This window comes from Pyrgilauda ruficollis, unplaced genomic scaffold, assembly GCF_017590135.1.
Source record: "Pyrgilauda ruficollis isolate IOZ18807 unplaced genomic scaffold, ASM1759013v1 scaffold127, whole genome shotgun sequence".
Taxonomy (NCBI): Eukaryota; Metazoa; Chordata; class Aves; order Passeriformes; family Passeridae; genus Pyrgilauda; species Pyrgilauda ruficollis.
In genome coordinates this window covers 826,068-847,800 of record NW_024511099.1, presented here as the reverse complement: position 1 = coordinate 847,800, position 21,733 = coordinate 826,068, and the positions used below count along the sequence as shown (strand labels likewise).

Genomic DNA, 21,733 nt, shown 5'->3' with positions numbered 1-21,733 from the left:
TGACGACCCCCCCGGGCCCTCTCCTGCCCAGCCACCCCAGCTGCAGAAATAGGATTTTATTTCCCATGAAGAGGTTTGGATTAAAATAACCTCCTGGCCCAGATCCCTTTTTTCTGATGTGGCTGGAGATGTTTGCCCACAGTGCTGCTGGGTATCCAAGCCTTGACCCTCCAGGCTGCTGTCCCCATGGTGGGGACATGCCTGTCCCCTGCCTGGCCTTCAGGGACATGTTCCTCTCCCAGCCATGCCTGGCCTCAGTGACTCAGAGCCTCTGGCCCTGCTCACCTGCTGCCCACAGGCTGAGCTGAGCCCCCAGGGCTGCTGGCCATGGGGCAGGGCACGGGGCCAGCCCTGCTCTGATTACCCCCAGCGTTTTTTCCTTTTTCTTCCTTAATTTACTGAGGGCTAAATCCAAATATTACAACTTCCCCTCCTCGCCGCTGGTTACGCAGGCGGCCCCGGCCGGGCATTGTCTTATTGTTTGCAGAGGGAAGCTCCAGCGGGAGATTAACCTGGTGTTCACCCCGCGCCACGGCCTCACACCCTGTCCCTGCTGCCGGGCCCGTGTCCCCAGGGACCGCAGCTGGCACGAGGTCCCAGCAGGGTGAACAGCTCCGAGGGCTCCTGTGCATGGGGGGGACGTGGCAGCCCTGCAGCAATGCCCGCTGCACCCCTGGGATATGTGGGACCTTGGGGCATTCTTGCCGTGCATCCCTCGTGATGGTGAGGATCTGCCAGGTGTCTTGGGGGTCTCAGGCAGACCCTTTGCCTGTTTTCTTCCCCAGGGACCCTGGCAGGATGCCAGTCTGGGTCTGCTGGCATGGAGAGGCAGAGACTGCCCAGCACCTCCACCTGGAGGACCACCTGGATGGTCTGACATCCCATCCCATCCCATCCCATCCCATCCCATCCCATCCCATCCCATCCCATCCCATCCCATCCCATCCCTCCCTGATCCTTCTCTCCACCCTGCCCTGGGCAGCAGGGATGTGTCACACTGTCTCCACTCAGTGCCATCTAGACCTTGGGGCTCCCTTCCCAGTCCTTCACCCCACATCTGACAGGGCTCAGAGTGACCTGGGACACTCAGTTGATGGCTGTCACTGTCACAGGGAGGATTCCTCAGGCAACAGGCAACTGAGCTTTGCTCCAGGATGCACTGGGGTCTTTATCATGAGCCTCCACTCTGGGGGAAGCCCAGGGAGGGTCAGGCAGCACCCAAAGCTGTTGCCAAAGGACGAGGAATGAGTAGGGCTGGATCCTGGGCCCAAAATCTGTCTTTGTGTCCTCTATCCCTGTCTGGCTCCTCTTGCTCCGCTGACTCAGACTCAGACATGGTTTGACTCCACAGCCCCGTCCTGGGGGCGGTGTGTCGGGAAAGCAGCGCTGCCCACGGACTGCGGGCTCTGCCTGACCCCTCTGCCCTCTGTCCTCCCACACCCCATGGCCAGACTGACCCTCCTGTGTCCCTGCTAGGCCCTGGATCCCCTTCCAGCAGCACTGGTGCACAGCAGTACCAGGGGCTATCAGGTCCTGGCCCCTGTCACGGGGGGTGAGCCCCAGCCTGACCCCTGCCCATGGATCCAGCAGCTCCTGCCTGGCCAGACCCAGCCTCATCCATCCCAGCAGCAAGGCAGCTCCCAGCACCCGCGGGTGCAGCCCTGCTGCATTCCAGCCTGGCTGGCCTGCCTGCGGGGAGGCTGAAATATTTGGGAGGGAATGGAGAAGGGAAAGGGGAAAATAAATAATAAAATAAAAATCTATAAAAAGAAAGTTTAAAAACACAAGTTAAAAAAAAAAAAATACCAGGCGCGGAGTGCAGCTGCGGTTCTGGTTCCAGTTCCCAGGTGATGTCAGGCCTGGAGCCTCTCCAGCCCTGGCCCCTCAGAGACGGTCTTTGTGGGTTCAGCACTGAGTGTTTTTCCTTCCTGAGACTCGGGGACACCTTCCTGTCTCAGAGAAAGCGGCCAAGAGCCTTTCCAAGGGTGTCTGCACGCAGGAAGGGGAGAGGATGGGAGGGGAGCGTGGCTGAGCTCGGTGCAGGGCTGCGGCTGCCGGGGCGCCGGCGGTGGCCGGGAGCGATCGGTGGCCACAGCGCTCACCCCACACGGGGCAAAGGGGCACCCGGCTCCCACCAGCCCGGCAGCTCTGAGTCACCGTTTCCCTCTCACGGTGTTGGGAGGGGCTGGAATGTACTGGGACCCACAGGCTTGTCACTGGGACATGCTGGGACCCTTGGCCCCAGTGCTGGGATGTGCTGGGATCCATAGCCTCAGCAGTGGGATGTGCTGGAATCCACAAGCCCAGCACTGGATGTTGTTGGGTGCCCAGCTTCTGGACTAGTACATGCTGGGATCCAGGGCTGTTACACTGGAGCTTGCTCTGGGGTCATTGTGCCTCCTTGGCACTGGGGTGTGGTGACATCCATGGCCCTAGCACTGAGACATGCTGGATCCCACAGCCTCTGCACTGGGCTGTACTGGGATGCATTGCCTTTATACTGGAGGTTTCTAGGGCCCCAGTCTCTGGCACTGGACTGCATGCACAGCTCCTGTGCAGGGGTTCACTGGGGCTCATGGTCTTCATATTGGAGCTTGCTGAGGCTCCAGTTGCTGGCACTGGGACATCCTGGAACACTGGTGCTCAGCCCTGGGACGTACTGGGACCTATACACTCAGTGCTGGGACCTGCTGTGCCCCCAGCACTGGGACCACCAGCCCTTGCTGACCCCCTGGGGGGCTCCAGAGCCACTACTTCACGAGGACAGTCCCCTTTTATGTGCGGGTCGGGTTGTTTGCAGAGCACAGCATCCCCCACGGCCCCTGCCCCCCGATAAACCCAGGGGCAGGGATTCTGTGTCCTGGGCTGTTTGGAGAATCTCACGGCTGTTTATTGGGGTCTGGGACACATTAGCCACGCTGAGAACAAACCTCTCCCACCCACCCCGGTCCCTGCTTGGGACCAGCTCTCACAGCTGCACCGTGCTGTCAGCTCCATAAATCAAACCCGGGGGAGGGAGCCCGGGGCAGGCTCACCTCGGTGAGCAGGGGGCCAAGAGGTGCTGTGGGCTCCCAACAGAGCCCCTGCCCAGGGCAGGCTCCAGTGGGACCCCCAGCGTGCTCCCCTTGCTCCAGGCTCCAGGACCCTGGGGAGATAGGGCAGCTCCAGTTCTTCAGCCCTTGGGGGGAGCCCCCAGCTGCCCCATCCACAGCTGCCTCTGCTCCGTGGGACACGCTGGCCCCTGGGAGCCGCCAGCCCCGGCACAGCACCATTCCCAGGCTCAGCTATCCGCACCGCCCAGCCAGTCCAGCCCCCTCCAGCAGAATCCCATGTGGGGATCTGGCCTGGGAACCCCACATGTCCCCACCTGACCCCGTGCAGGTGCTGCTGCCTGCAGCCCCACTGTACAAGGCTCTGCATGGCCATTGTGGTGGCAGTGGCAGTCACAGCAGGACAGTCGTGCTGGTGGCAGCAGTGGCAACGGTGGCAGTTGCAGTAACAGCAACATCGCGCCAGTCATGATGTCCCAGGTGGAGGGCAGGGCACAAAAGCAGTCACACCAACACTGACCCACCACTTGGGCACACGTGCCTGCAGCAGGGGGCTGGCAGTGCCATCCCCATCCCATGGCATGGCACTGACCCCTTGGGACTTCTGCACTTCTTTGTGGGGCTAAAGCTGTCCTCAGGGCCTGGGGACACAGGGACAGTTCACCCAGGGGTCTTACCCATGTGAATCCCACTGTGGCACAGGCTGGGATGGTCACACTGGTTCCAGTGGCACCGACCATCAGTGCAGGACTGGGGGCCCAGAGCCATCTTGGGGACCCCACCTCACCCCACACAGGGGTGACAGGCAGGCACTGGCCCATCAGAAAAATAAGGTTTTATTTTCCAAGCGGCTGCACGTGCACAACCAGCATCCCCAGGGCCACGACACTGTCCCCCCGGAGCGCCTCGACGCCGGCTGCACATAGGCCCCTTCCAGTCCAGCCCCGGGGCGCGGGGACCCCCCTCCCCGGCCCTGCCCCGCGTGGGCAGCCTGGGCCACGGGAGCGTCCTCCCGCCCCACTGCCGGCTCCAGGGCCAGTGTTGGTGTGGTGCCAGCCTGGGCTCGGCCGCTGCCACCTCAGGTGAGCAGCTCCCTCCCTCCCCGCTGCGGTCTCTGGGCTGGCGTGTGCGGGCTCTGTCTGCCTGTGCCGCTGTGTCAGGTGGGTGCTGCCGGAGCCCGGCTCATCTCCGCGACACTCGCAGGGGCGTCACCCCTCGCACCTTCAGGCAGTTGCCCCCGAGGTCCCTCCGACTGCCCTGCAGAGAGAGGAGGGAGAGCTGCAGGTACCATGGCGTGTCTGGGTGGGGGGCACCCCGCTCCTGCCCACTGCCCACCACACCGACTCCTCCATGGGGACCCGCTGTGAGATGGCCAGTGGCTCAGTCCTGGGGTGGCTCTGTGCTGCCTGGAGAGGACAGAGAGATGGGGCTATGCCTGACAAGTGGTTGAGTGTGTGGCTGAGGGTGCTGTGCTGGAGCCCTCCAAGGTGGGTCCCCCTTGGCCTTGTCACCCTGCAGGACACAGCCCCCATGGCTGCTCAGCACTGCAGGGCTCAGACCTGTGGCAAGGGCCAGTAGCACCCCAGGACAGACACATGGCCCCAGACAGATCCACAGCCCTGACAGAGTCCAAACGGGGATGGGGAGACTCAGCTCTACCTCGCAGTTTATGAGAACAATATCAGCCCAGTACTGCCCAGTATAACCCAGCACAGACCAGCATGGTCCAGATTTAGCCCAGAACATTCCAGTATAACTCAGCATGGATCAGCAGAGCCCAGTTCCAACCCAGCCTATTTCCAGCCTTGCATAGCCAAGCATGGTCCAGTACAGCCCATTTCCAGACCACTTCCAGCACAGCACAACCCATTTCCAGCCCTGCCCATTTCCAGCCCTGTACAACCCCTTTCCAGACCAGCCTCAGGGCTGGGATGCAGAGTCAGATCCCAACCCAGCTCCCCCCATTGCCCTCCAGCAGGAGTTTCCCAGCCCCAGTGCCTCCACAGGGTCCCCTGGGGGGGTCCAGCACTGTGCCAGACCCCTGGCTCCAGCCCCAGGAAGCAGCCCAGATGATTCCAGCTCTGCCAGGGACCAGGGCTGGAAGACCCCAGGAGGGCTGGAGAGGCTACTGAGGGGGGCGGCAGGAGCAGGGGAATGATTAAAAATGGAGCAGCAAAATGTGAAAAAGCTCTGAGGGCTGGAGTGTGACCCATGGCTGTATTGCCTGGGTCACACAAGGGACATCTTGAGTGTCTGTGGGGACAGTGGCAAGTACAGCAGCCCCTGCTCGCAGCCCTGCCAAGGGATGTCCAAGAGGTCGGGCAGCTTCCAGCCCCTCACCCTGCACCCCATATCCTGCACAGCTATTCCTGGGTCAAGCACACCCCGGCATGGCCAGCAGGGTGGGCTCACCACAGGAAAGGTGCCCCTTGAGCCACAGGGTGCTGGGGGGAATCAGCTGATGGCTGGGCAGGGGTGCTCTGCCATGGCCCAGCTCAGCCGTGTGGGAGCTGTGCCAGTGCTGCCAGCAGACCCTGCATGGGAACACGGCATGGGGAACTCTGTCTGGGCCCCCTCGGGGGCTGTCTGCTGGGCTCTTCCTGTCCTCATCACATCAGGGAGGTGCTGGAGTGGCCCTGCTGCAGTGCTAGTGGGCTGGCAGGGTTGGGGATGGAGATGGGGATGGGAATGGGGATTGGGATGGAGAAGAGGTCAGCCAGTGAACTCTAAGCTCCCCCTGGGACAACCAATGCCAGCTCTGGGGTGACTGTTTAACCCCTGAGACCTCCCAGCCCGGATGGACGTGGGGGAGCAGCCCAGCCCTCTGACGTGAGCAGGAGCTGTAGGCGTGTGGCTACAAGCAGGATTTGGCCAGGAGCAGCCAAAACCTCCAGTGGGAGCTGGAGCCAGAAGCCGTGGTTCTCACTGAGCCATGCCAAGTCTCCTGCCCCGCTCAGCCCAGGCAGGGTCTGCTGCCCCCCATCCCTTGGAGACATGCTGAGCCTCCTGCCCCACTCAGGCCAGTAAGGAGAGGAAGAACCCTAACCCATCCCAGAGCCCCGCTCACCCCCTTCCGCTGGTTGCTGAGGCAGAAGGTGCAGATGCTGCGGGGCTGTTTGCTGTCCAGGTCGCCCTTGGCGCCATAGATGGCACTGAAACAGGGCTGCCCGTCCTCGCAGCCCTCGCCCAGCAGCAGCACGTTGGCCAGGTGGGAGATGTAGCTGGAGGCCAGGCGGAGGGTCTCGATCTTGGACAGCTTCCGATCCACCGGCTCGGTGGGGATGAGGGTCCGCAGGGCGGTGAAGGCCGTGTTGACGCTCTGGGTCCGGTCCCGCTCCCGTGCGTTCGCCGCCTGCCTCTGCTTCACCATCACCATCGGCCCCGGCTTCCGCGGCAGCTTGCGGCGAGCCTCGGCGCCCTCGCAGCAGCCGAACGACTGGTCCGACGTGTCGCTCTCGCTGCGGTTCTCCTCGTCCTCCGAGAGCATGCTGAGGTCGGGGTAGAGCACGCGGGCGGCCACAGGGCGCAGCATGGTGAAGGCCATGGTGGGGTGCCCGCCCGCACCCCCGGCCCCGCTGGGGGCACCCCCCGGGCTGCGGGGAGCCTTCCCCCGCCGGCACAGCTGCGACGGCGGCTCCGGACGCCTTCCCGCTGCTGCTCCGCTGCGGCAGCTGAGCAGGGCTGGGACACTGTCTGCAGGGGGAATCGGGATTTATACGGCCTGGGAGGGGCTGGCTCCGGAGCCCACCCCCAGCCGGCCCCCCGAGCTCCGGCCAGCGGCCGGTGGCCAGCGGCCAGCGTCCTCACCCCAGCCCTCGGAGCCAGTGCTGGCTCTGGCCACCGGCCTGGCCCCGCTCCGGCACGCTGGCCTGGCTGCGGGCACCTCGACCCCAGGTCATGCCCACGGTGGTGACTGAGCCGTGGCAGTGCCAGGGCCACTGCCTGACAAGTGCTCCCTGTGCCATGGCCTCTGGCATCTGCAGAGCAATGTCACACACAGTCAGCGCACAGGCAGCGTGTCCCCAGCCCCTGCCTGGCTGTCCCTTGCCAGCCCTGGGTCCTGCACAGGGTGGCATGAGATGAACCTGGGGCACAGGAGCTGGGATGAGGAAGGCAACCAGGAGCGGGTGGCACTGGTGCGGTGCCAGGGTTGTTTATCAGAGGAATGCCAGTGGGGGACATGCTGCTGCCCACACCCTGCCATGCCCCCCTGGGACACGGTCTGTGCCCAGGAGGATGCCCAGAGCACTTAGGGAGCAGCAAGGGCAGGCAGCCCCCAAGGATGCACTCCTTGCTCCTCTGTTCCTGGGGCCTGGCACCGTGCCTGCCCACCATGGGAGGTGACAGGGAGACGTGGAGAGGCACGGGCAGCACTGCCGGCAGCGCTGCCAGGAGCATTTCCTCCCGCCCAGGAGGAAGGTGTGTGCCGGCAGTGGAAACACAGAGTCTTTTCCTGAGAGGGGAGCGATGAGCTGGCAGCAGCGGGAATCACCGGTGTCCTGGGAAGGGCTAGGGTTGCCCCCCATCCTGACTGCTGCTCCTTGTCATTCCCCTTGGCACTCAATGCCATAGACTATGGCCCTGCTCCTCCTCACCAGAGAGGTCAATGCAGGACCCCCAGCCCTGAGCCCAACCCTCCCAGGAGCAGGCAGGGGGGTAGCCAGATGAACCAAGCAGGCAGGAGGCTTCCTGCCTGCCTTCCTCCCCTTCCTCCTCCTCCATGATGCTCCAGGCATGATGCAGGTCAAGCAGCAAAAACATGTGGAGGGCAGGACCTGTCTCCTGGCAGATGGCCCCAGGGCTGCTGGGGATGTGGCTGGGAGACTTGGCAGTGCCAGCTGCAGTCCCCACTGTCCAGCAGCTCCACAGCCAGAGAGGGATGGCTGGGGAGAATCTTGGAGGCTTGCCAGGGCTGAGACTGTGGCCATGGAATGCAGCTGGGATATCACCAACACCCCGGTGAGGTGGTCAGTGGGGTGCCCTGGGGCCATGGAATGGGGTGGCATCATGTTCCTCAGTGCCCCATGGCCAAAAGCAGGTTGCAGGACTGCAGCTTGTGGTATGGCTTCTGGGGTCTGGGTCCCCCCATGGGCTCTCCTAGTGCTTCCAGGGTTTGTGGCTCCTGGACCATGACAGGGGCAGCTGTGCTGCCTGGCACAGGCACCGCTTCACTGCCTCCCACCCTGCTGGCTGTGAGCAAACGGCCCCTCTGCCCCCCGCAGGGCACAGGCAGCCCCCGGCTGGCGGGACCCCCGCCCTGTTTTCCTTCACCATTTGTCTGCCTGTGCAGAGCCTGTAAATCACAGTGGGGGGCAGAGGGATGGGCTGGGGCTGGTGGTCTTGCTGGGGCTGGGGATATGTAGGGCTGCACCAAGGGCCAGGGGTCCCACTGGAGCAGGGGACATGCAGGGCCACACCAGGGGCTGGGGACATACAGGGCTGAGCAAGAGGGCACGGATCCTCCTGGGGTGAGGATGGGCAGGGGTCTGCACTGTGTCTGCACTGACAGCTCTCACCATGCATCAGTCCCCATGAGGGACCCCGACCTTCTGTAGCATTTGCCAAGAGCAGGCCCCCACAAAAGGGTACGTGCAGGCAGTGCCAGGGGCAAAGCTGGGGAAGGGCAGGCCCTCGGCATGACAGGCAGGAAGCAGGCAGGGAACAGGCAGGGAGAAGGCAGGTGCCTGGACAGAGAGGGGAACCCTCACTCTGCCCCCCTCTCACCCCAGAGCCTTGCTGAGCCATGGCTGGGGGTCCACAGCAGCCCCTGGCTCTGACAGGTGGTAAGATGGATGGCAGGGGCTGTGTACTCAGCTGCACGTCCCACACATGGCCTCCAGCTGACAGGGACAGGCTGGGGGGGTCACCCAATCCCCACACCCAGCCAAACTGCCCCAGGGCTTTTCTGGGGGGCAGGGACAGGTGTGGGGTGCTGGTGGCCTGTGGGGTCTGGAGCATGGCACGACACAGGCAGGGAAGGAGCAGCAGACAGGAGATGTGGGGTGGGGACAGCACATGTGTGTGCCCACGAGTGTGTGTGGGGGTGTGCAGCTGCACACATCTGTACATCCAAGCATGCATAGATGTGTGCATAGGGTGTGCACAGGAATATATGTGAATATATGGCTGTGTGCCTGTGTTTGTGCAGTTGCACATGGATGTGGATGTGTTCCTGTGGGTGCCACGTAAACCCCAAATGCCACCACCTGCTGCTGCAGTGACACCTCCATGTTGGCACAGACATGTGTATGTGTGACCACCACCTTGCCAGATGCTGCACACAAAAGGATGGATGGACAGGAGCTGTCATCCCTGGCTGGGAGAGCAGCAGGAGCCATGGGAAGCAGGGAACGCTGCCGGCTCCCTGCCTGTCCAGCTGCCTGCGGATGCTGTGGCTGCGGGGCAGGAGGACGTGTGGCAGCAGCCAGGTTTTCCTGTGCTGCCTGGCAGGCATCTGGTACAGGGCATGAGCCCCTGGGCCCCCTCAGCTCCCCAGCACTGTGGCCTGGGCTCTGACTCAGCCAGGCAGTGCAAGATGCAGCTGAGGCATCACAAACCTTCTGCCAGCTTGAGTGGGTGCCAGGACACGGTTTAGCCTCACAGCTGATGCAGCCAACTAACTGACCCCTGGGCAGAGGGTAGCACCAGGCATGGCTCAGGCATCCACGGCACACTGCATGGGATATACAGCATGGAGGGGACATGGCCTGAGCTTGGCTTGCAGCCCTGACTCCAGTCCAACCAGGCACCTCCTGCTCGGTGGGCATCGTGGGCTCAGGGTGCTGGGCACCCTGAGGGCTGGGTCCTGCCTCTGCTGCCAGAGAAATGCCCCCTGCCCCCCACACCAGGGAGTGTTTATCTTGGAGGTGATACTTAAGTGTAAGAAAATAAACAGGGAGCAGATGGGGCAGGGGCCAGGGCTGCCCCCGGCCCCATGGGAATGCTCCAGCCCTGCTGGGAAAACACCACGGCCGGCGAGGCAAATGGATTCCAGACCCACAGCAGGGCTGGAACATGTGGCCACCAGGACACTGGGCCTGACCTTGCTGAGCCCTAATGAAGCAGTGCTGGACTGGTCCATTCAACTCCACCCCACCCTCTCCCATCCCATCCCACCCTGTCCTATCATGTCCCATCCTATCCCATCACAACCCATCCATGCCATCCTACCCCATCCCATACTACTCCGTGCCCTAAGCCCACAGCCCCTGACCAGACCTTGGCACTGGGGGATGTCCAGGACTGACCCCTCTGCCTGTGGCTCCCCAGTTTCAGGGTGCTCAGGCCAGTGAGGCCACAGGCCTGGGAGCTGCCCCATCCCAAATGCACAGTCCTGTCCAGCTGGGCACACACCGTGTCTGAGTCCAGCTGAGCCCAGTGAGGCAGGGATCTCATCCCAGGGGAGTCTATCCCTGCTCCCCAACACTGGGAGCCCCCGGAGCCCCTGGAGCCCCCTGAGTGAGGAGGAGCAGTGAGTGCCATGGGGACTGGGCATCGAGAAACATTTTGGGGAACTGGAGAGTTTCCCCATTTTCCTGGATCAGGGCTGTACCAGGGTGACCTGGTGGGTCTCCAGGCAGTGTGGGAAGCACCAGGCCCCCCCTGCCCCCCGGGCTGTACCTGAGGGCCGGGGCTGCTGGTCTGGAAGGCATTACACGCCTGTCGCACGGGGAAGTCTGTCCCAGTTCCGGAGCTGGGACCCCCCCCCCCACCCGGCCCGGGCTGGGGGGAGCCCACAAAGAGCCTTTGTTCCTGCCCTGGAACGAATGGATTGGAGGCAGCCGGATCGGCTGTCAGCCGGCAACACCAGAGACCCCGCGGGTCAGGCAGAGGGAAGGGGGACAGGTGGAGGATGGATGGATGGAGGCAATCAGGGCTCTGCAGAGACCCATTCCTGTGCCAGCCAGGGGGTTGTGGCACCAGTAGCCCCAGCTGGGGACCAGCTCCCACTGCCCACACCATGCCAGCCCCATGGATGCACAGTCAGCCCTGGAGATGCTCACGCAGCACCTTGGACACAGCTCCGGTGTCAGGGAGCCCTGGGAGTGATGTCAGGACACCCTGGGACTGGCACGGACCTTTGGCACTGTTTGCAGGGCATGGTAAGCTGGAAAAGCAGATCCTGCAGCAGGCTTCCCAGCTGGAAGAAGGCTCCATGGCTTGCGGGAGTTGCAGGATCTGGGCAGCCTCAGTTCATTCCCACTTTGTGGAATTCCCAGCTCTGCTGAGCTGCCTCTTATCCAAGGGATGAGGGGCACAAGTCTGGGAGGGTGGGGCAAACAGCGTTCATGTGAGATGCCCAGCAGTGGGGGCACACAGGATATAGGCAGACATCAGTCCCTGCCATGGGACACCCGTTTGGGTGCACTCTGGAAATGTCCACATTGCCCCAGGAGCTGCCGCAGGAGCTGCCACCTCCTCCCTCCACCCCCCCTGCTCTCTAACAAGAGGAAACTTTTTAGCACGCCACAATTCTGAGGAGAAATTTATGGCCCATCAGGGAGCCGCGGGCCAGGGCTGCTCTCCGTGAGTGCTTGCAGGGTTTCCTCCCGGCACACAGCTGCTTTCATGCGGCACATGCAGCTCTGCCGCGCCGGAGTCTCCCTCCGGTCCCTTCCCCTCACCCGGCACCCCCAGCCCACCCTGCTCTTCCTCCCCAGCGGATCCTGCGGAAAGGTGGAGGCATGGGTAAATTGTGCCCCGTCCGATGCCAGCTCTGCCAGCTCCTGCCATGCAAACGACCCGGCCGTGCCCTCCTCTCCCAGCCCGTTTCTGCCCTAGGGAACAGGATGCCTTCCGGGAGGAGCATGGCTGATGGGGCAGAAGTGTCCGGCCGCAGTCCCAGTCCTTCTGCTGACTCACGGCCTGGTGAGTGACTCAGTGGCCTTTCCCCTCCCTGGATGGAGGCTCTCGGTTTAGAGGGATGCTGGGATGCCCAGGGGATGCTCGGGGCGGTTTTTCCAGGCTGCACGTGGGGTGACAACGTGGTGCTTGCAGAAATGACAGCATCCCAGCATGGCAGGACCACATGAGCCCCCACAGCTGGGCAGAACTGACCCTGAATTCAGCTCTATGGCAGGGTGGGCTGGCAGAACATTGTCCTGCTACAGCATCCATCCCTCAGCACAGCATCCAGTCCCTTGCAGAACATCCATCCCCTTGCAAAGCATCTGTCCTTGTTCCGTGTGCCCACAGCCACTGCTCTTGCTGCTGCCAGGCCACCATGCTGTGCCGTGCTGTGCCATGTTGGACCACTGCATCCCTGCTCCCTACCTCAGCACCCTCTAGCACCACGCCAAGGAGCTGCAGGGGTTTTGATCATCTTTATTCCAGGTGCAGCAGTGGCTGCCACCAGCACAGGATTTTGGAGATATTCCCCACAGAGACTGAGACCACTGGTGAGCCCAGAGTCGCTGAGGGAGGGCTGGGGACTGGCCATGCCAGGCCGGCTGTGTCTCTTCCCTGTGTCCTGATTCTGTTGTGTCCCAGTTTGCCTGTACCCCTTCCCAGTTCAGCTGTGCCCCGAATGAGCTGTGACTTGTCCCAGTTCCAGTGTGCTCCGGTTCAGCCATTCCCGCTTGAGCCATGCCCCGGTTAAGCCCATTCCATCCCGGTTCAGCTATTCTCGGTTGAGATGTGCCCCGGTTTGGCCTGTTCCATCATGGTTCATCTATTCCCGATTGCGCCGTGCTCCCGTTCATCCCACACCAACCAGTTCATCCTGTCCCGGTTCCTCCTGTCCCGGTTTATCCCGTCCCGTCCCTGTTCATCCCGTCCCAGTTCATCCTGTCCCGCCCCGGTTCCTCCCGTCCCGTCCCGTCCCGGTTCATCCTGTCCCAGTTCATCCCGTCCCGTCCCGTCCCGTTCCGTCCCGGTTCATCCCGTCCCGTCCCGGTTCCTCCCGTCCCGGTTCCTCCCGTCCCGTCCCGGTTCAACCCGTACCGGTTCCTCCCGCCCCGGTTCCTCCCGTCCCGGTTCATCCCGTCCAGTCCCGGTTCATCCCGTCCCGGTTCCTCCCGTCCCGTCCCGGTCCGCGCGGTCGCTCCGGCGGCGCAGCGCGGCACAATAGCGCCACCTGCTGGCCCCGCCGGGCACCTCCCGGTACCGGCGAGAGCCCGACCCATCCCGGCTGCCGGGACCCCGGGGACCCTCCAAGTCTTGGGGGACTCTCGCCTCATCCCGGCTGGAGGGACCATGGGGACTCCCCAGGGCTGGGGACGCCGACCACATCCTCACCGAGGGCTCGCGGGTCGGAACCAACAGGGATAGAAGGGGCTGCTGGGCATCCTCGGGGTGCTGGGCTAGCGCAGGTGAGGCGTGGAGGAGCCGAGGTAGGTACGGAGGTCGCTGAGGGTGGAGGGGATGATCTTGGCTGGGATGGTCTCCCGGCGGAGTGCCTGGTGGGCAGCATAGCGGTGGCAGCCCCCGAAGGAGTAGAAATAATCGCCGCCCTCACTGCCTTTGATCCAGAGCACGTCGATGGGGGGCACCCGCTCGGGATCCTCCTGGGAAGGGGAAGAGACGCCCAAGAGCAACACACCCCGGCACTCCCAGCCTCCCGACACCCCCCGAGCGGACTGTGCCAGGGCTTGGGTGCTGACGGCTTCCCCAGCAGTGCCCCTGAACGGGTGCAGGAGGGGCTCCCTCTGCTTCCCGAGGGCAGTGCTCACCTGCAGGGTCTCCATCAGGCTCTGCACCTTTCCCGGCTCCAGCTGTGCCGGGATGGGCCGGATGAGGACCCGCATGGGCACGTTGTGCACGGCCGAGATGTGCTGGGTATGGATGCTCCTGTCCTCAGCCTCTGCCATGGCTGTGGCTGCCGGCCGGCCTTGGCTTTCCTCTGTCGTGCTCAGCCGAGCCCTCCGCTGTGCCCCGAGCAGTGCAGCGCCCAGCCGTGCCCCTTTACTTCCTCCTTGCCCGGCCATCGTCATCGTCACGGCCTCCGCCCCACTGTTTTGCAGAGTCACAGTGAAGGGGCAGGACAGACTTCCGGGCCGGGTGCCAGAGCCGGCTGGCCCGCTGCCTGCTCCGGAGAGCCTGCGGTCAGGGCTGCCCTGGGCTCGTCCTTCCCATGGGCATGCGGCAGCTGAGCTCCCCACCGGGTGTGCTGGGATCCCTGCCCTGCCCCCTGGGGGTCTCGGGTCCCACCTGTCCTGGACGGGGCCCAAAGGGTCATCCTGCAGCTGAGAGGTGGGATATGCCCCCCGCCCACCTGGCTGTAGCAGGAACACACCCCCAGCCCAGAGCCCCCTCCCTGCTGCGCTGACACCTACGGGGTCCACAGTGAGGAAGATCAGGAGTGAAACAACTGCAGAGCTGAGCAGTGGTGCCCCGCAGCTGGGCAGGCACCGAAGAACTTCAGCCCTGAGTCTTTCTAGGTCGTTTCTTCAGACCAATGTTCCAAACAGGGAGAGGCTCCCGGGAGGAACTGGGTCTCCCACCCTTCTGGCTGCTGCAACCGGGACACCCTGAATCCACAGCAGGGACACGATGCCAGGGGATGGCTGCTCCCAGTGCCCTCACCCTGGCTCCCTGGTGTCATGGAGGGTCCTCAGCCCCAGAGCTGACTCAGAAGGTTGCAGTTGATAGTCAGGGATGGTTTTGTGAGGTTCTGGAATTAGTTTCTTGCAGGGTGAATCTGCCAATGACTTTGCGGGTGAAAGATTGTACTGATGTCACCGGGAGCCCAGGGCTCAGCTCGGTCTGTGCTGACAAGCTGGATGCTAAAAATAATTTGCCTTCCCCCACTGGCACCCACATCTGGGAAAGGATGAGGAAAGAGGGGTGGGGAGCAGGAATGCCTATCTGCCCCTGGGAGCAGGGGCTCTACTGCGTTGTCATCACTGGCGAGTTCAAATTTGCTCACAGAATCCTCCCCATCCCGTGCCCCGGGGGTGTGTGAGCATTACCGGCGCCCTTCCCGGGCTGCCCGCCGGGCTCTGCGCCCGCTGCCGGGATTTCACACGCCGCTTTACTTCCAGGTCAGCGCTCTGCCGCGCTCACAGCTCCCGGCGCTCTCACGAGCAGGGTGGCACCGTCACCCCTCCTTGTCACAGCAGGGGCTGTCTGGCTGCTGCCCACTGGCTGGAGGGCTGGCAGGGCCACGTGGGCAGCGTGGAATGCTCAGGGTGCCTCAGCCACCCGTTCCCATCGTGCTGCCAGGACATCACCCCTCTCTCTGGGGCAGTTCTCTCCACGATGCTCCAGCCCAGGAGCGGGCGTGGGCACAGGGCACCGTGGGATGGGCAGGGTGGCAGCTCGTGTGCCACCACCTGCCACCGCCGACACAAATGCCCCAAGACACATGGTTAGTGGCAGAAATCCCTTTTATATCCCTGAATTGCATTACAAGTAATACTGCGGGTGGCCGGATCTCAGTAGACTTGTCATACTGGGGCTGGCGTGTACAAAACCTGGCAGAAAAAATCTATCATGCACGGAAAATTATTGCTGTAGTATCTGCTATTTACAGGAGAGAGGGGCAGCAGCGCAGTGCTCCAAGCCTGCCGGCCTCAGGACACCGTGCTCCGCGGAACGGTGCCGGCATCGTGGGGGAAACCCGGTGGGGTGCCTGCGTGGCCAGGGCGATGCTCATCCCCTCTGTGGGGTGCGGATGTGTGGTCACCGTGCCATGGCAGCGAGGACCATGACAGGGACATCCCCACTCAACCCGTGACCAACACAGGCACCGAGGCAGCGGGAGGAAGACGGTGCAGGGAGGAAGACGGCGCAGGAAGACGGTGTGGGGGTGCGCGAGTGCGGCCCCGCGGGGTGCCGGGCTGAGTCCCGAAGTGTTGGGGACCGGCACAGGGTGATGGGGCTGTGGCGACTCGCGGCCCGAGGTAGGAAGCGGAGGCGTGGGTCGGGCCCCGCTCCGGCATGCCGAGCGCGGCGCTTGCTCCGGGGCCGGTGCGGGGGCGCTCCGCCGGGAGGTTGCATAGAGTGGCTGGTTTGTCCCCACTGGGCTGGCGCGGGGCACGGAGCAAAGCAGGAGCCCGTGGAAGCAAGGAAGACAAATGAGAAGGGCTTTGCCTTTGTGGGAGGCTTGCAGGACATGCAGCCTGGGCTGCCGGGCCAGCTCGTGCCCTCCTGCCTCCGTGCCCGCCACACAGTCCGCTCTCGGGGTCCTGTCCCCGTCCGTGTCACCGTGGCTGTGTCCTGGGCACGGCAGTTCTGCTGCAGCTCTGCCACCTCCTGCGAGCCAGCGCTGGCATGGCCCGGCCAGTCTTGACAAATAAATAGTGAAAAGCATAAGTTATAAATAATATAAATAAGAACATTTAAATAGACTCACCCAAACTTTACAGCTACTCTGACCCCCTCCTCCTGAGTGCAGGTGGGGGGCAATGGCGAGGGAGCCGGGAGCCGGCTGGAGAAGGGGCTGGGGATACATGGGGGGTGGTTGGGGGTTTGGGTACTACCTGCCCCAGGGCTGGGTCTCCAGCCCAGCTGCCAGCCCAGCCCTTTGCATGGTGAGGGGGGCTGCACCTGCCTGGGGGGGCTATTCCCCATCACCGTGGCAGGGGCCAGTTTTGCCTGGCCAAGCTGGGAGCCAACGGAGGTCGTGTCCTGTGGATCTCTGCTGGAAGCCCCTGGCTTCTCCCTTGGCTCTTCCCCTGACTCCAGGGCTGCAGATCTGCAGTGCCAGGGTGAACGCTGCGCCATGGGGCAGAGGGCAGCCGGGTGCCCTGTGTGGTGGGCTGCAGGGACCCGAGGCTCCAAGGGTGACTGGCAGCCCTGCCCTCTGTCAGCCTCAGTGGCCATCAGTCCTGCCGAGCTGGCAGGAACACCAGCCCATGGTCTCATCAAGATTAGGGTCAAGGGGAGGGTTTGCTCCTAGTGGGGAGCAGAAAAGTGTCTTTTCTCCCCCGGGATCCCCCGGGAAGAGAAGCAGCAGCTCTAAATAAATAATAGTAATAAATTAAATAAATAGAGGTGAAAGTCACAAGCTAGGGGAGGAAAGTCTCTCCTGGGTCAGGAAGAGGTCCCCATGTGAGTCCCCCGCAGAGAGACCTGCCTGGCTGCGGGGGGGCTCTGGGACCCAGGGGAAAGGAGCTGGGTCCCACTATGGGGGACCCCCTTCCCAGGGAGCAGATGGGGAGTGAGTCTGTGGGGATGTGTCCTCCAGTCTGAGCACAGCAACAAACCAGCTGGCTGCAGCTGCAGGAGTGCTGGCACAGGGACTGGGACCGGGATGGGATGGGGATGGGGATGGGGATAGGATGGGAAGTATAGGGGAATAGGGATGGGCATGGGCTGAGATGGGGATGGGGATTGGGTAGAAGGATGAAATTGGGAATGGGGATGTGCCACAGGGCCTGGGGGGCTAGTTCCCTATTGCACAGCTGTGTTCGGAGCCCTTGAAGCAGGCGGACTCGTAGTGCTTGTTGAGGTACGACTTGAGGGCGAAGGTCTTCTCGCACTGCTTGCACTTGTAGTGCTTGAAGGCGGAGTGGGTCTGCATGTGGGCGCGCAGGTTGGAGCGGTCGGCGAAGGCTTTCCCGCAGTGGGAGCAGCCGAACGGCTTCTCCCCGGTGTGGGACCGCATGTGGCCCTGCAGCAGCCAGGGCCGGCTGAAGGCTTTGCCGCACACGTCGCACTTGTGCTTGAGGTTGTGGGTGAGGACGTGCATGGCCAGGGCGGGCATGGAGACGTACGCCTTCCCGCAGGTGGGGCATTTCCTGGCCATCTTGCTGTCCAGGCTGCGGTGGGTCTGCTTGTGCCGGCTGAGGTTGGAGGAGGTGGCGTAGGTCTTGCCGCACTCGGGGCAGGAGTGGCGGTGGCCGCCACGGCGCTGGCTCTCGCTGCGCCGGCGCGACCGCCCGTCCGTGATGAAGAAGGCATCCATGGAATAGCTGTCTGTCACTGCGGCCTCCCCGTTGAAGTAGCGGGCGGAAAAGCTGGACTGGGGACTCTCGGGATCGCTGTACTCCTCGTGGCCGGGTGCGTAGGCTGGGTCTGGTGGCGGTGGTGGCAGGCCTTGCTTCTTGTCAGTGTCGTAGCCGGCTGGCGCCAGGCAGTGCTGGAGGTACCCTGTGGGGACAACACAGTGGGGTCATTGTCCCTCCAGAGCAGCCTCACCAGGGACAGGAAAAAGCCACAAGCTAAAATTTCCCATAGAAGGTGCAGAACCAGGGTTGTCCCCCCCACAAACTGGTTCCTGTCCTGGCTGAGCCACTGAGCACCAGAGCTGCATTGTCCTGCCCTGGCTCCTGTCTGCATCTGTCAGCAGGATGGGTCCCATCCCGCAGGGCTGCCTGAGATGGGAACTGGGGATGGAGCTGCGGAACGTCCAGCTGCGCCTGCCCCGGCTGCGGGCAGCCCCCAGGGGCTATTAGCTGCCAGACAGCTGTCGGTGCCGGGAGCTCATTGTTCACCGGGGCCATGCCGGTAATGAGCTACGCTCCGTGGGCAGCCGGGATGAGGGGGATGAGGCTGCTCCAGGTTCCCCTTCCTCAGCAAAGGGGCTGGGAAAGCCCCCCACCTTGCTGTCCCTACAGGGCCTATCCCCTGGAGATGGGACAGCACCAGGAGGGCAGCAGCACCGGGTCCCTGGCCTCCTGCCAAACTGAGTGACCCACAGCCCCTCAGATGTGGAGCCAGGCTCGGGTACCACTCCACTGGTGTCACACACGTGTGACATTGGTGCAAGTCTGCTCATGACACTGCTCCATATGTGGGTCTCCCAGCCTGTGTCAGAGTGGGCGCTGCGTTGGCGTCCCTGTCCCTCTGTGCTGTCACACAAAGGTCGCAGCAGTGCAGCCCCCTTCCCCCAGACCAGCAATCCTGGTGAGGTATTGGCACCCCAAGACCCTCAGATTGGTCCCAGCAATCCCCTGTCTTGTGCATACCGGTCGTTGCAAGCTGCTTCAGTGGCCTCACCCCACTGACAGTGACAGAGGGGCTATCGGGGGCCTGGGGTCAGTGCACAGCTGAGCTGACCCATGCACACCATGGGGCAGCAGGGACATCCCACCACAGCTGCAGCTGAGCATCCCCTAAATCCACACAGCCTCTGGCAGCACCCACGGGACCCCTTGGCAAGCAACTGCTGCCGTTTGTCCCGTGGAGGCCAGCGGTGCCTACTGTGGGGAGGGGGTGTGGGGCAGGGGCAGAGCCCCCCCGTCCCCCGCGCCGTGCTGACAGCGCGGGCTGTGCAGAAAGCGCTCTGCTCAGCAATTTCTCACGCTGCCTCCGAGCATGCAGCAAGGTTATTTCCAGGAGAGCAGCGTCGGCAGCTTCTGCCCAGCTGCAGCACATCCCTCCCCCACCGGCTCCTGGTTGATAGGGGGGAGCAGGGGACCCCCAGACCAGACAGGCTTCGCACCCCAGCCCCTGGCAGGAAAAGCCCACCCAGGGCTGGGGAGCACCAGAAAAGGGGGGACAAGTGCCGCAGCGGCTGGGCAATGTTAGCTTGCGTGTGGATCAGGCCCATTCCCGCATCCAGCTCCGTTTCCCAATCCACGAGCAGCCAGAACACCCCAGCCTATGCAACAGACCCCCGACCCACGGCCAGCCCCTCTTTCTGGGCAGGTGCCTGGGCTGCCCCGTTGTGGGGCTGTGCCAAGCCCGGGGAACTCCGAGCCCACCCCAGTGCTCCCCCGCAGGACGGCATTCCAAGGACCTCGGTCACCCCAAGTCCAGCCTTTTGCATCTCTCCCGCTGCTGGGGTACCCCCTAGTCTCCCCCCCGCTCCCCGTGCCCCGGACGGCGCCGGCCCCCCCCGCGCTCCCACGGGGGCTCGGGGCACCGCTGCGAACAATGAAACCCTCCGGCACGGCGAGGCTGCCGCCCCCCGCCGCCCCCCGCCGCCCCCGCAGACCGGTCGCTTCTTACCCCCCCAACTTGTCGTGGGAAGGAGCCCACCTCGGTGTCCCACGGGCGGGGGGGTCTCGGGGCTGCCCACGGGGCTGACGCTGTCACGCAGGGGATGTTTCCCCAAGGACCAACTTCGGCAGCGGCCGGTGGCCCCCGATCCGCGGACAAGACGACGACGAGGGATGACACACCCCATCCCGCACCCCTCGCCCGCCGCGGGACACAGCGCGGGGACCCCCTCCCCGTCCTGCCCTGCGTCCCCCCGTGTCTCCTTCCCGGTGCCCCGCCGGGCGCACAGACAATAGAGGCGGGGGGGCCCCTCCGGACCCCCGGCCCCGCACTCACCATCGCCGGCGGCGGGGCCGGGCAGCGTGTAGGGGGGCTCCAGGGGGGCGTAGGGGGGCGCAGGAGCTCCGGCGGCCGGGAACGCCTCCGCTTTCAGCTTCTTCACCAGGAAGGAGCGGGGCATGGCGGGGCCGGGCAGCGCTGGACACCTCCGGTACCGGCACCGCCACCGGCCCCGGGCCCCGCACCGGCCCCGGCCCCCCCCCGCCCCGGCCCCGGCGCTCGGCCCCGGCGGTGCGCACGGAGAGGCGCGGGGAGGCGAGTGCGAGGGGCGGGGAGGCGGCAGGGGGGGGGGAGGGGGCCGCTTCGCCCGGCCGCGCCCGGAGCCCCCCCAGAGCCCCCCGAGCCGCCGGTAGCGCGGGGTGCCCCGGGCATCACGACACTGTGGGGTCCCTGGTCCCTCCCCCTGGTTCCTCCCCCCACCCCGGCCACGGACAATGGGGACACAGGGGGACGGGGGGAGACGGGAGGGGGGGGCACATGCCTCTGCCTCCCACCGCCTTTGTCTCCCTGCCGCCAGTCCCCGGGGCCCGGGAAGAACGGGTCTGCCGGGCGGGAGTCCTCATCCCCATCCCTGTCCCCATCCATGTCCCCTGCCCCATTCCTGTCCCCTGTCCCTTGTCTTGTCTTCATCCCTGTCCCTGTTCCTGCTTCTTGTTCCTTTCTCCTTTCCTTGTCCTTGCTCCCTGTTCCTATCCCTGTTCCCGGTTCTCATTCCCATCCATCTTCCCTGTTCTCATCTCTGTCCACAGACCCTTTTGACTGACCCCCTTCTCTTTCCCTTCTCCCTTCCCCTGTACCTTTTTCTCTGTCCTCAACCCTTTCCCCTCTTCCCTGCTCTCATCTCTGTCCCACCTCTGTCTTGTCCCCATCCCTTCCCACTGTTCCCATCCCTCTTTTCCCACATTCTCTCCCTTCCCATGTCCCTGTCCCACTCCCAGTCCTCAGGAAGCACCGTGACCTTCGGAGCCACAACAATAGCCAGGCTCGTGGCAGTTCATTGTTCCCGGCTGGAGCCCCCACTCTTACTCCCCCTTCGTCTCACTGGAGCCCCCACTCCCACTCCCCCCTCCTCTCTGCGCTCCGCTGCAGGCAGCTGGTGCTCCAGGGCTGCCTTTCCCTGCAGTTGTGCCATCTGAAGGCCGGAGTTGTGCTATCTGAGAGCTAGTGGGTGACACAGGGACCTGACTGGCAGCTGGCCGTGCTCTCCCTGAGCCTTGTGCAATGCCCAGAGTGTTGCAGCACTTAATAAGGACGGTGCCTCTGCTGTCACCACAGGCAGAGTGCTGGCACAGGGCAGCCCTGGGCACACTAACCCCTTTGGCCAGGGATGTGGCACTGGGTCTGGGGACCAAAAGCAGCATCCCCACAGGCAGCACCTGCCTGCTCACAGCCATGTCTGCTCCTTCAGCTGTGCCCCAGGGCCACATCTGGGGCCAGCCCTGCATCGCAGTGCCCCTGCTCACTGCTTTGTGTGGTATTCCACAGCCCAGGGCATCCCACAGCATGCCACAGGATCC

At 63.9% G+C, this 21,733-nt stretch overlaps 4 protein-coding genes across 4 annotated transcripts; 1 reads left to right on the top strand and 3 right to left on the bottom strand.

The window, feature by feature from the left end:
• Nucleotides 1–3,870: 3,870 nt before the first annotated feature.
• TCF15 (transcription factor 15) lies at nt 3,871–6,730 on the bottom strand. The gene is made up of 2 exons (XM_041458275.1): nt 6,118–6,730; nt 3,871–4,307 (listed from the first exon to the last, which is right to left on the bottom strand). Exons 1-2 carry the CDS (start codon nt 6,592–6,594, stop codon nt 4,233–4,235), a joined length of 552 nt encoding a protein of 183 aa, XP_041314209.1. The 5' UTR covers nt 6,595–6,730; the 3' UTR covers nt 3,871–4,232.
• Nucleotides 6,731–12,359: 5,629 nt separating this feature from the next.
• SRXN1 (sulfiredoxin 1) lies at nt 12,360–14,434 on the bottom strand (the record flags this gene model as incomplete). Its single annotated transcript, XM_041458293.1, has 2 exons — nt 12,360–13,555; nt 13,721–14,434. Coding segments are annotated over 2 exons (918 nt in total), but the record flags the coding sequence as incomplete, so codon positions are not given.
• Nucleotides 14,330–15,726, top strand: LOC121348575. Its single transcript, XM_041458273.1, has 3 exons — nt 14,330–14,896; nt 15,032–15,357; nt 15,523–15,726. Exons 1-3 carry the CDS (start codon nt 14,446–14,448, stop codon nt 15,724–15,726), a joined length of 981 nt encoding a protein of 326 aa, XP_041314207.1. The 5' UTR covers nt 14,330–14,445.
• SCRT2 (scratch family transcriptional repressor 2) lies at nt 15,359–20,422 on the bottom strand. The gene is made up of 2 exons (XM_041458274.1): nt 20,214–20,422; nt 15,359–18,083 (listed from the first exon to the last, which is right to left on the bottom strand). Exons 1-2 carry the CDS (start codon nt 20,335–20,337, stop codon nt 17,377–17,379), a joined length of 831 nt encoding a protein of 276 aa, XP_041314208.1. The 5' UTR covers nt 20,338–20,422; the 3' UTR covers nt 15,359–17,376.
• Nucleotides 20,423–21,733: the final 1,311 nt, after the last annotated feature.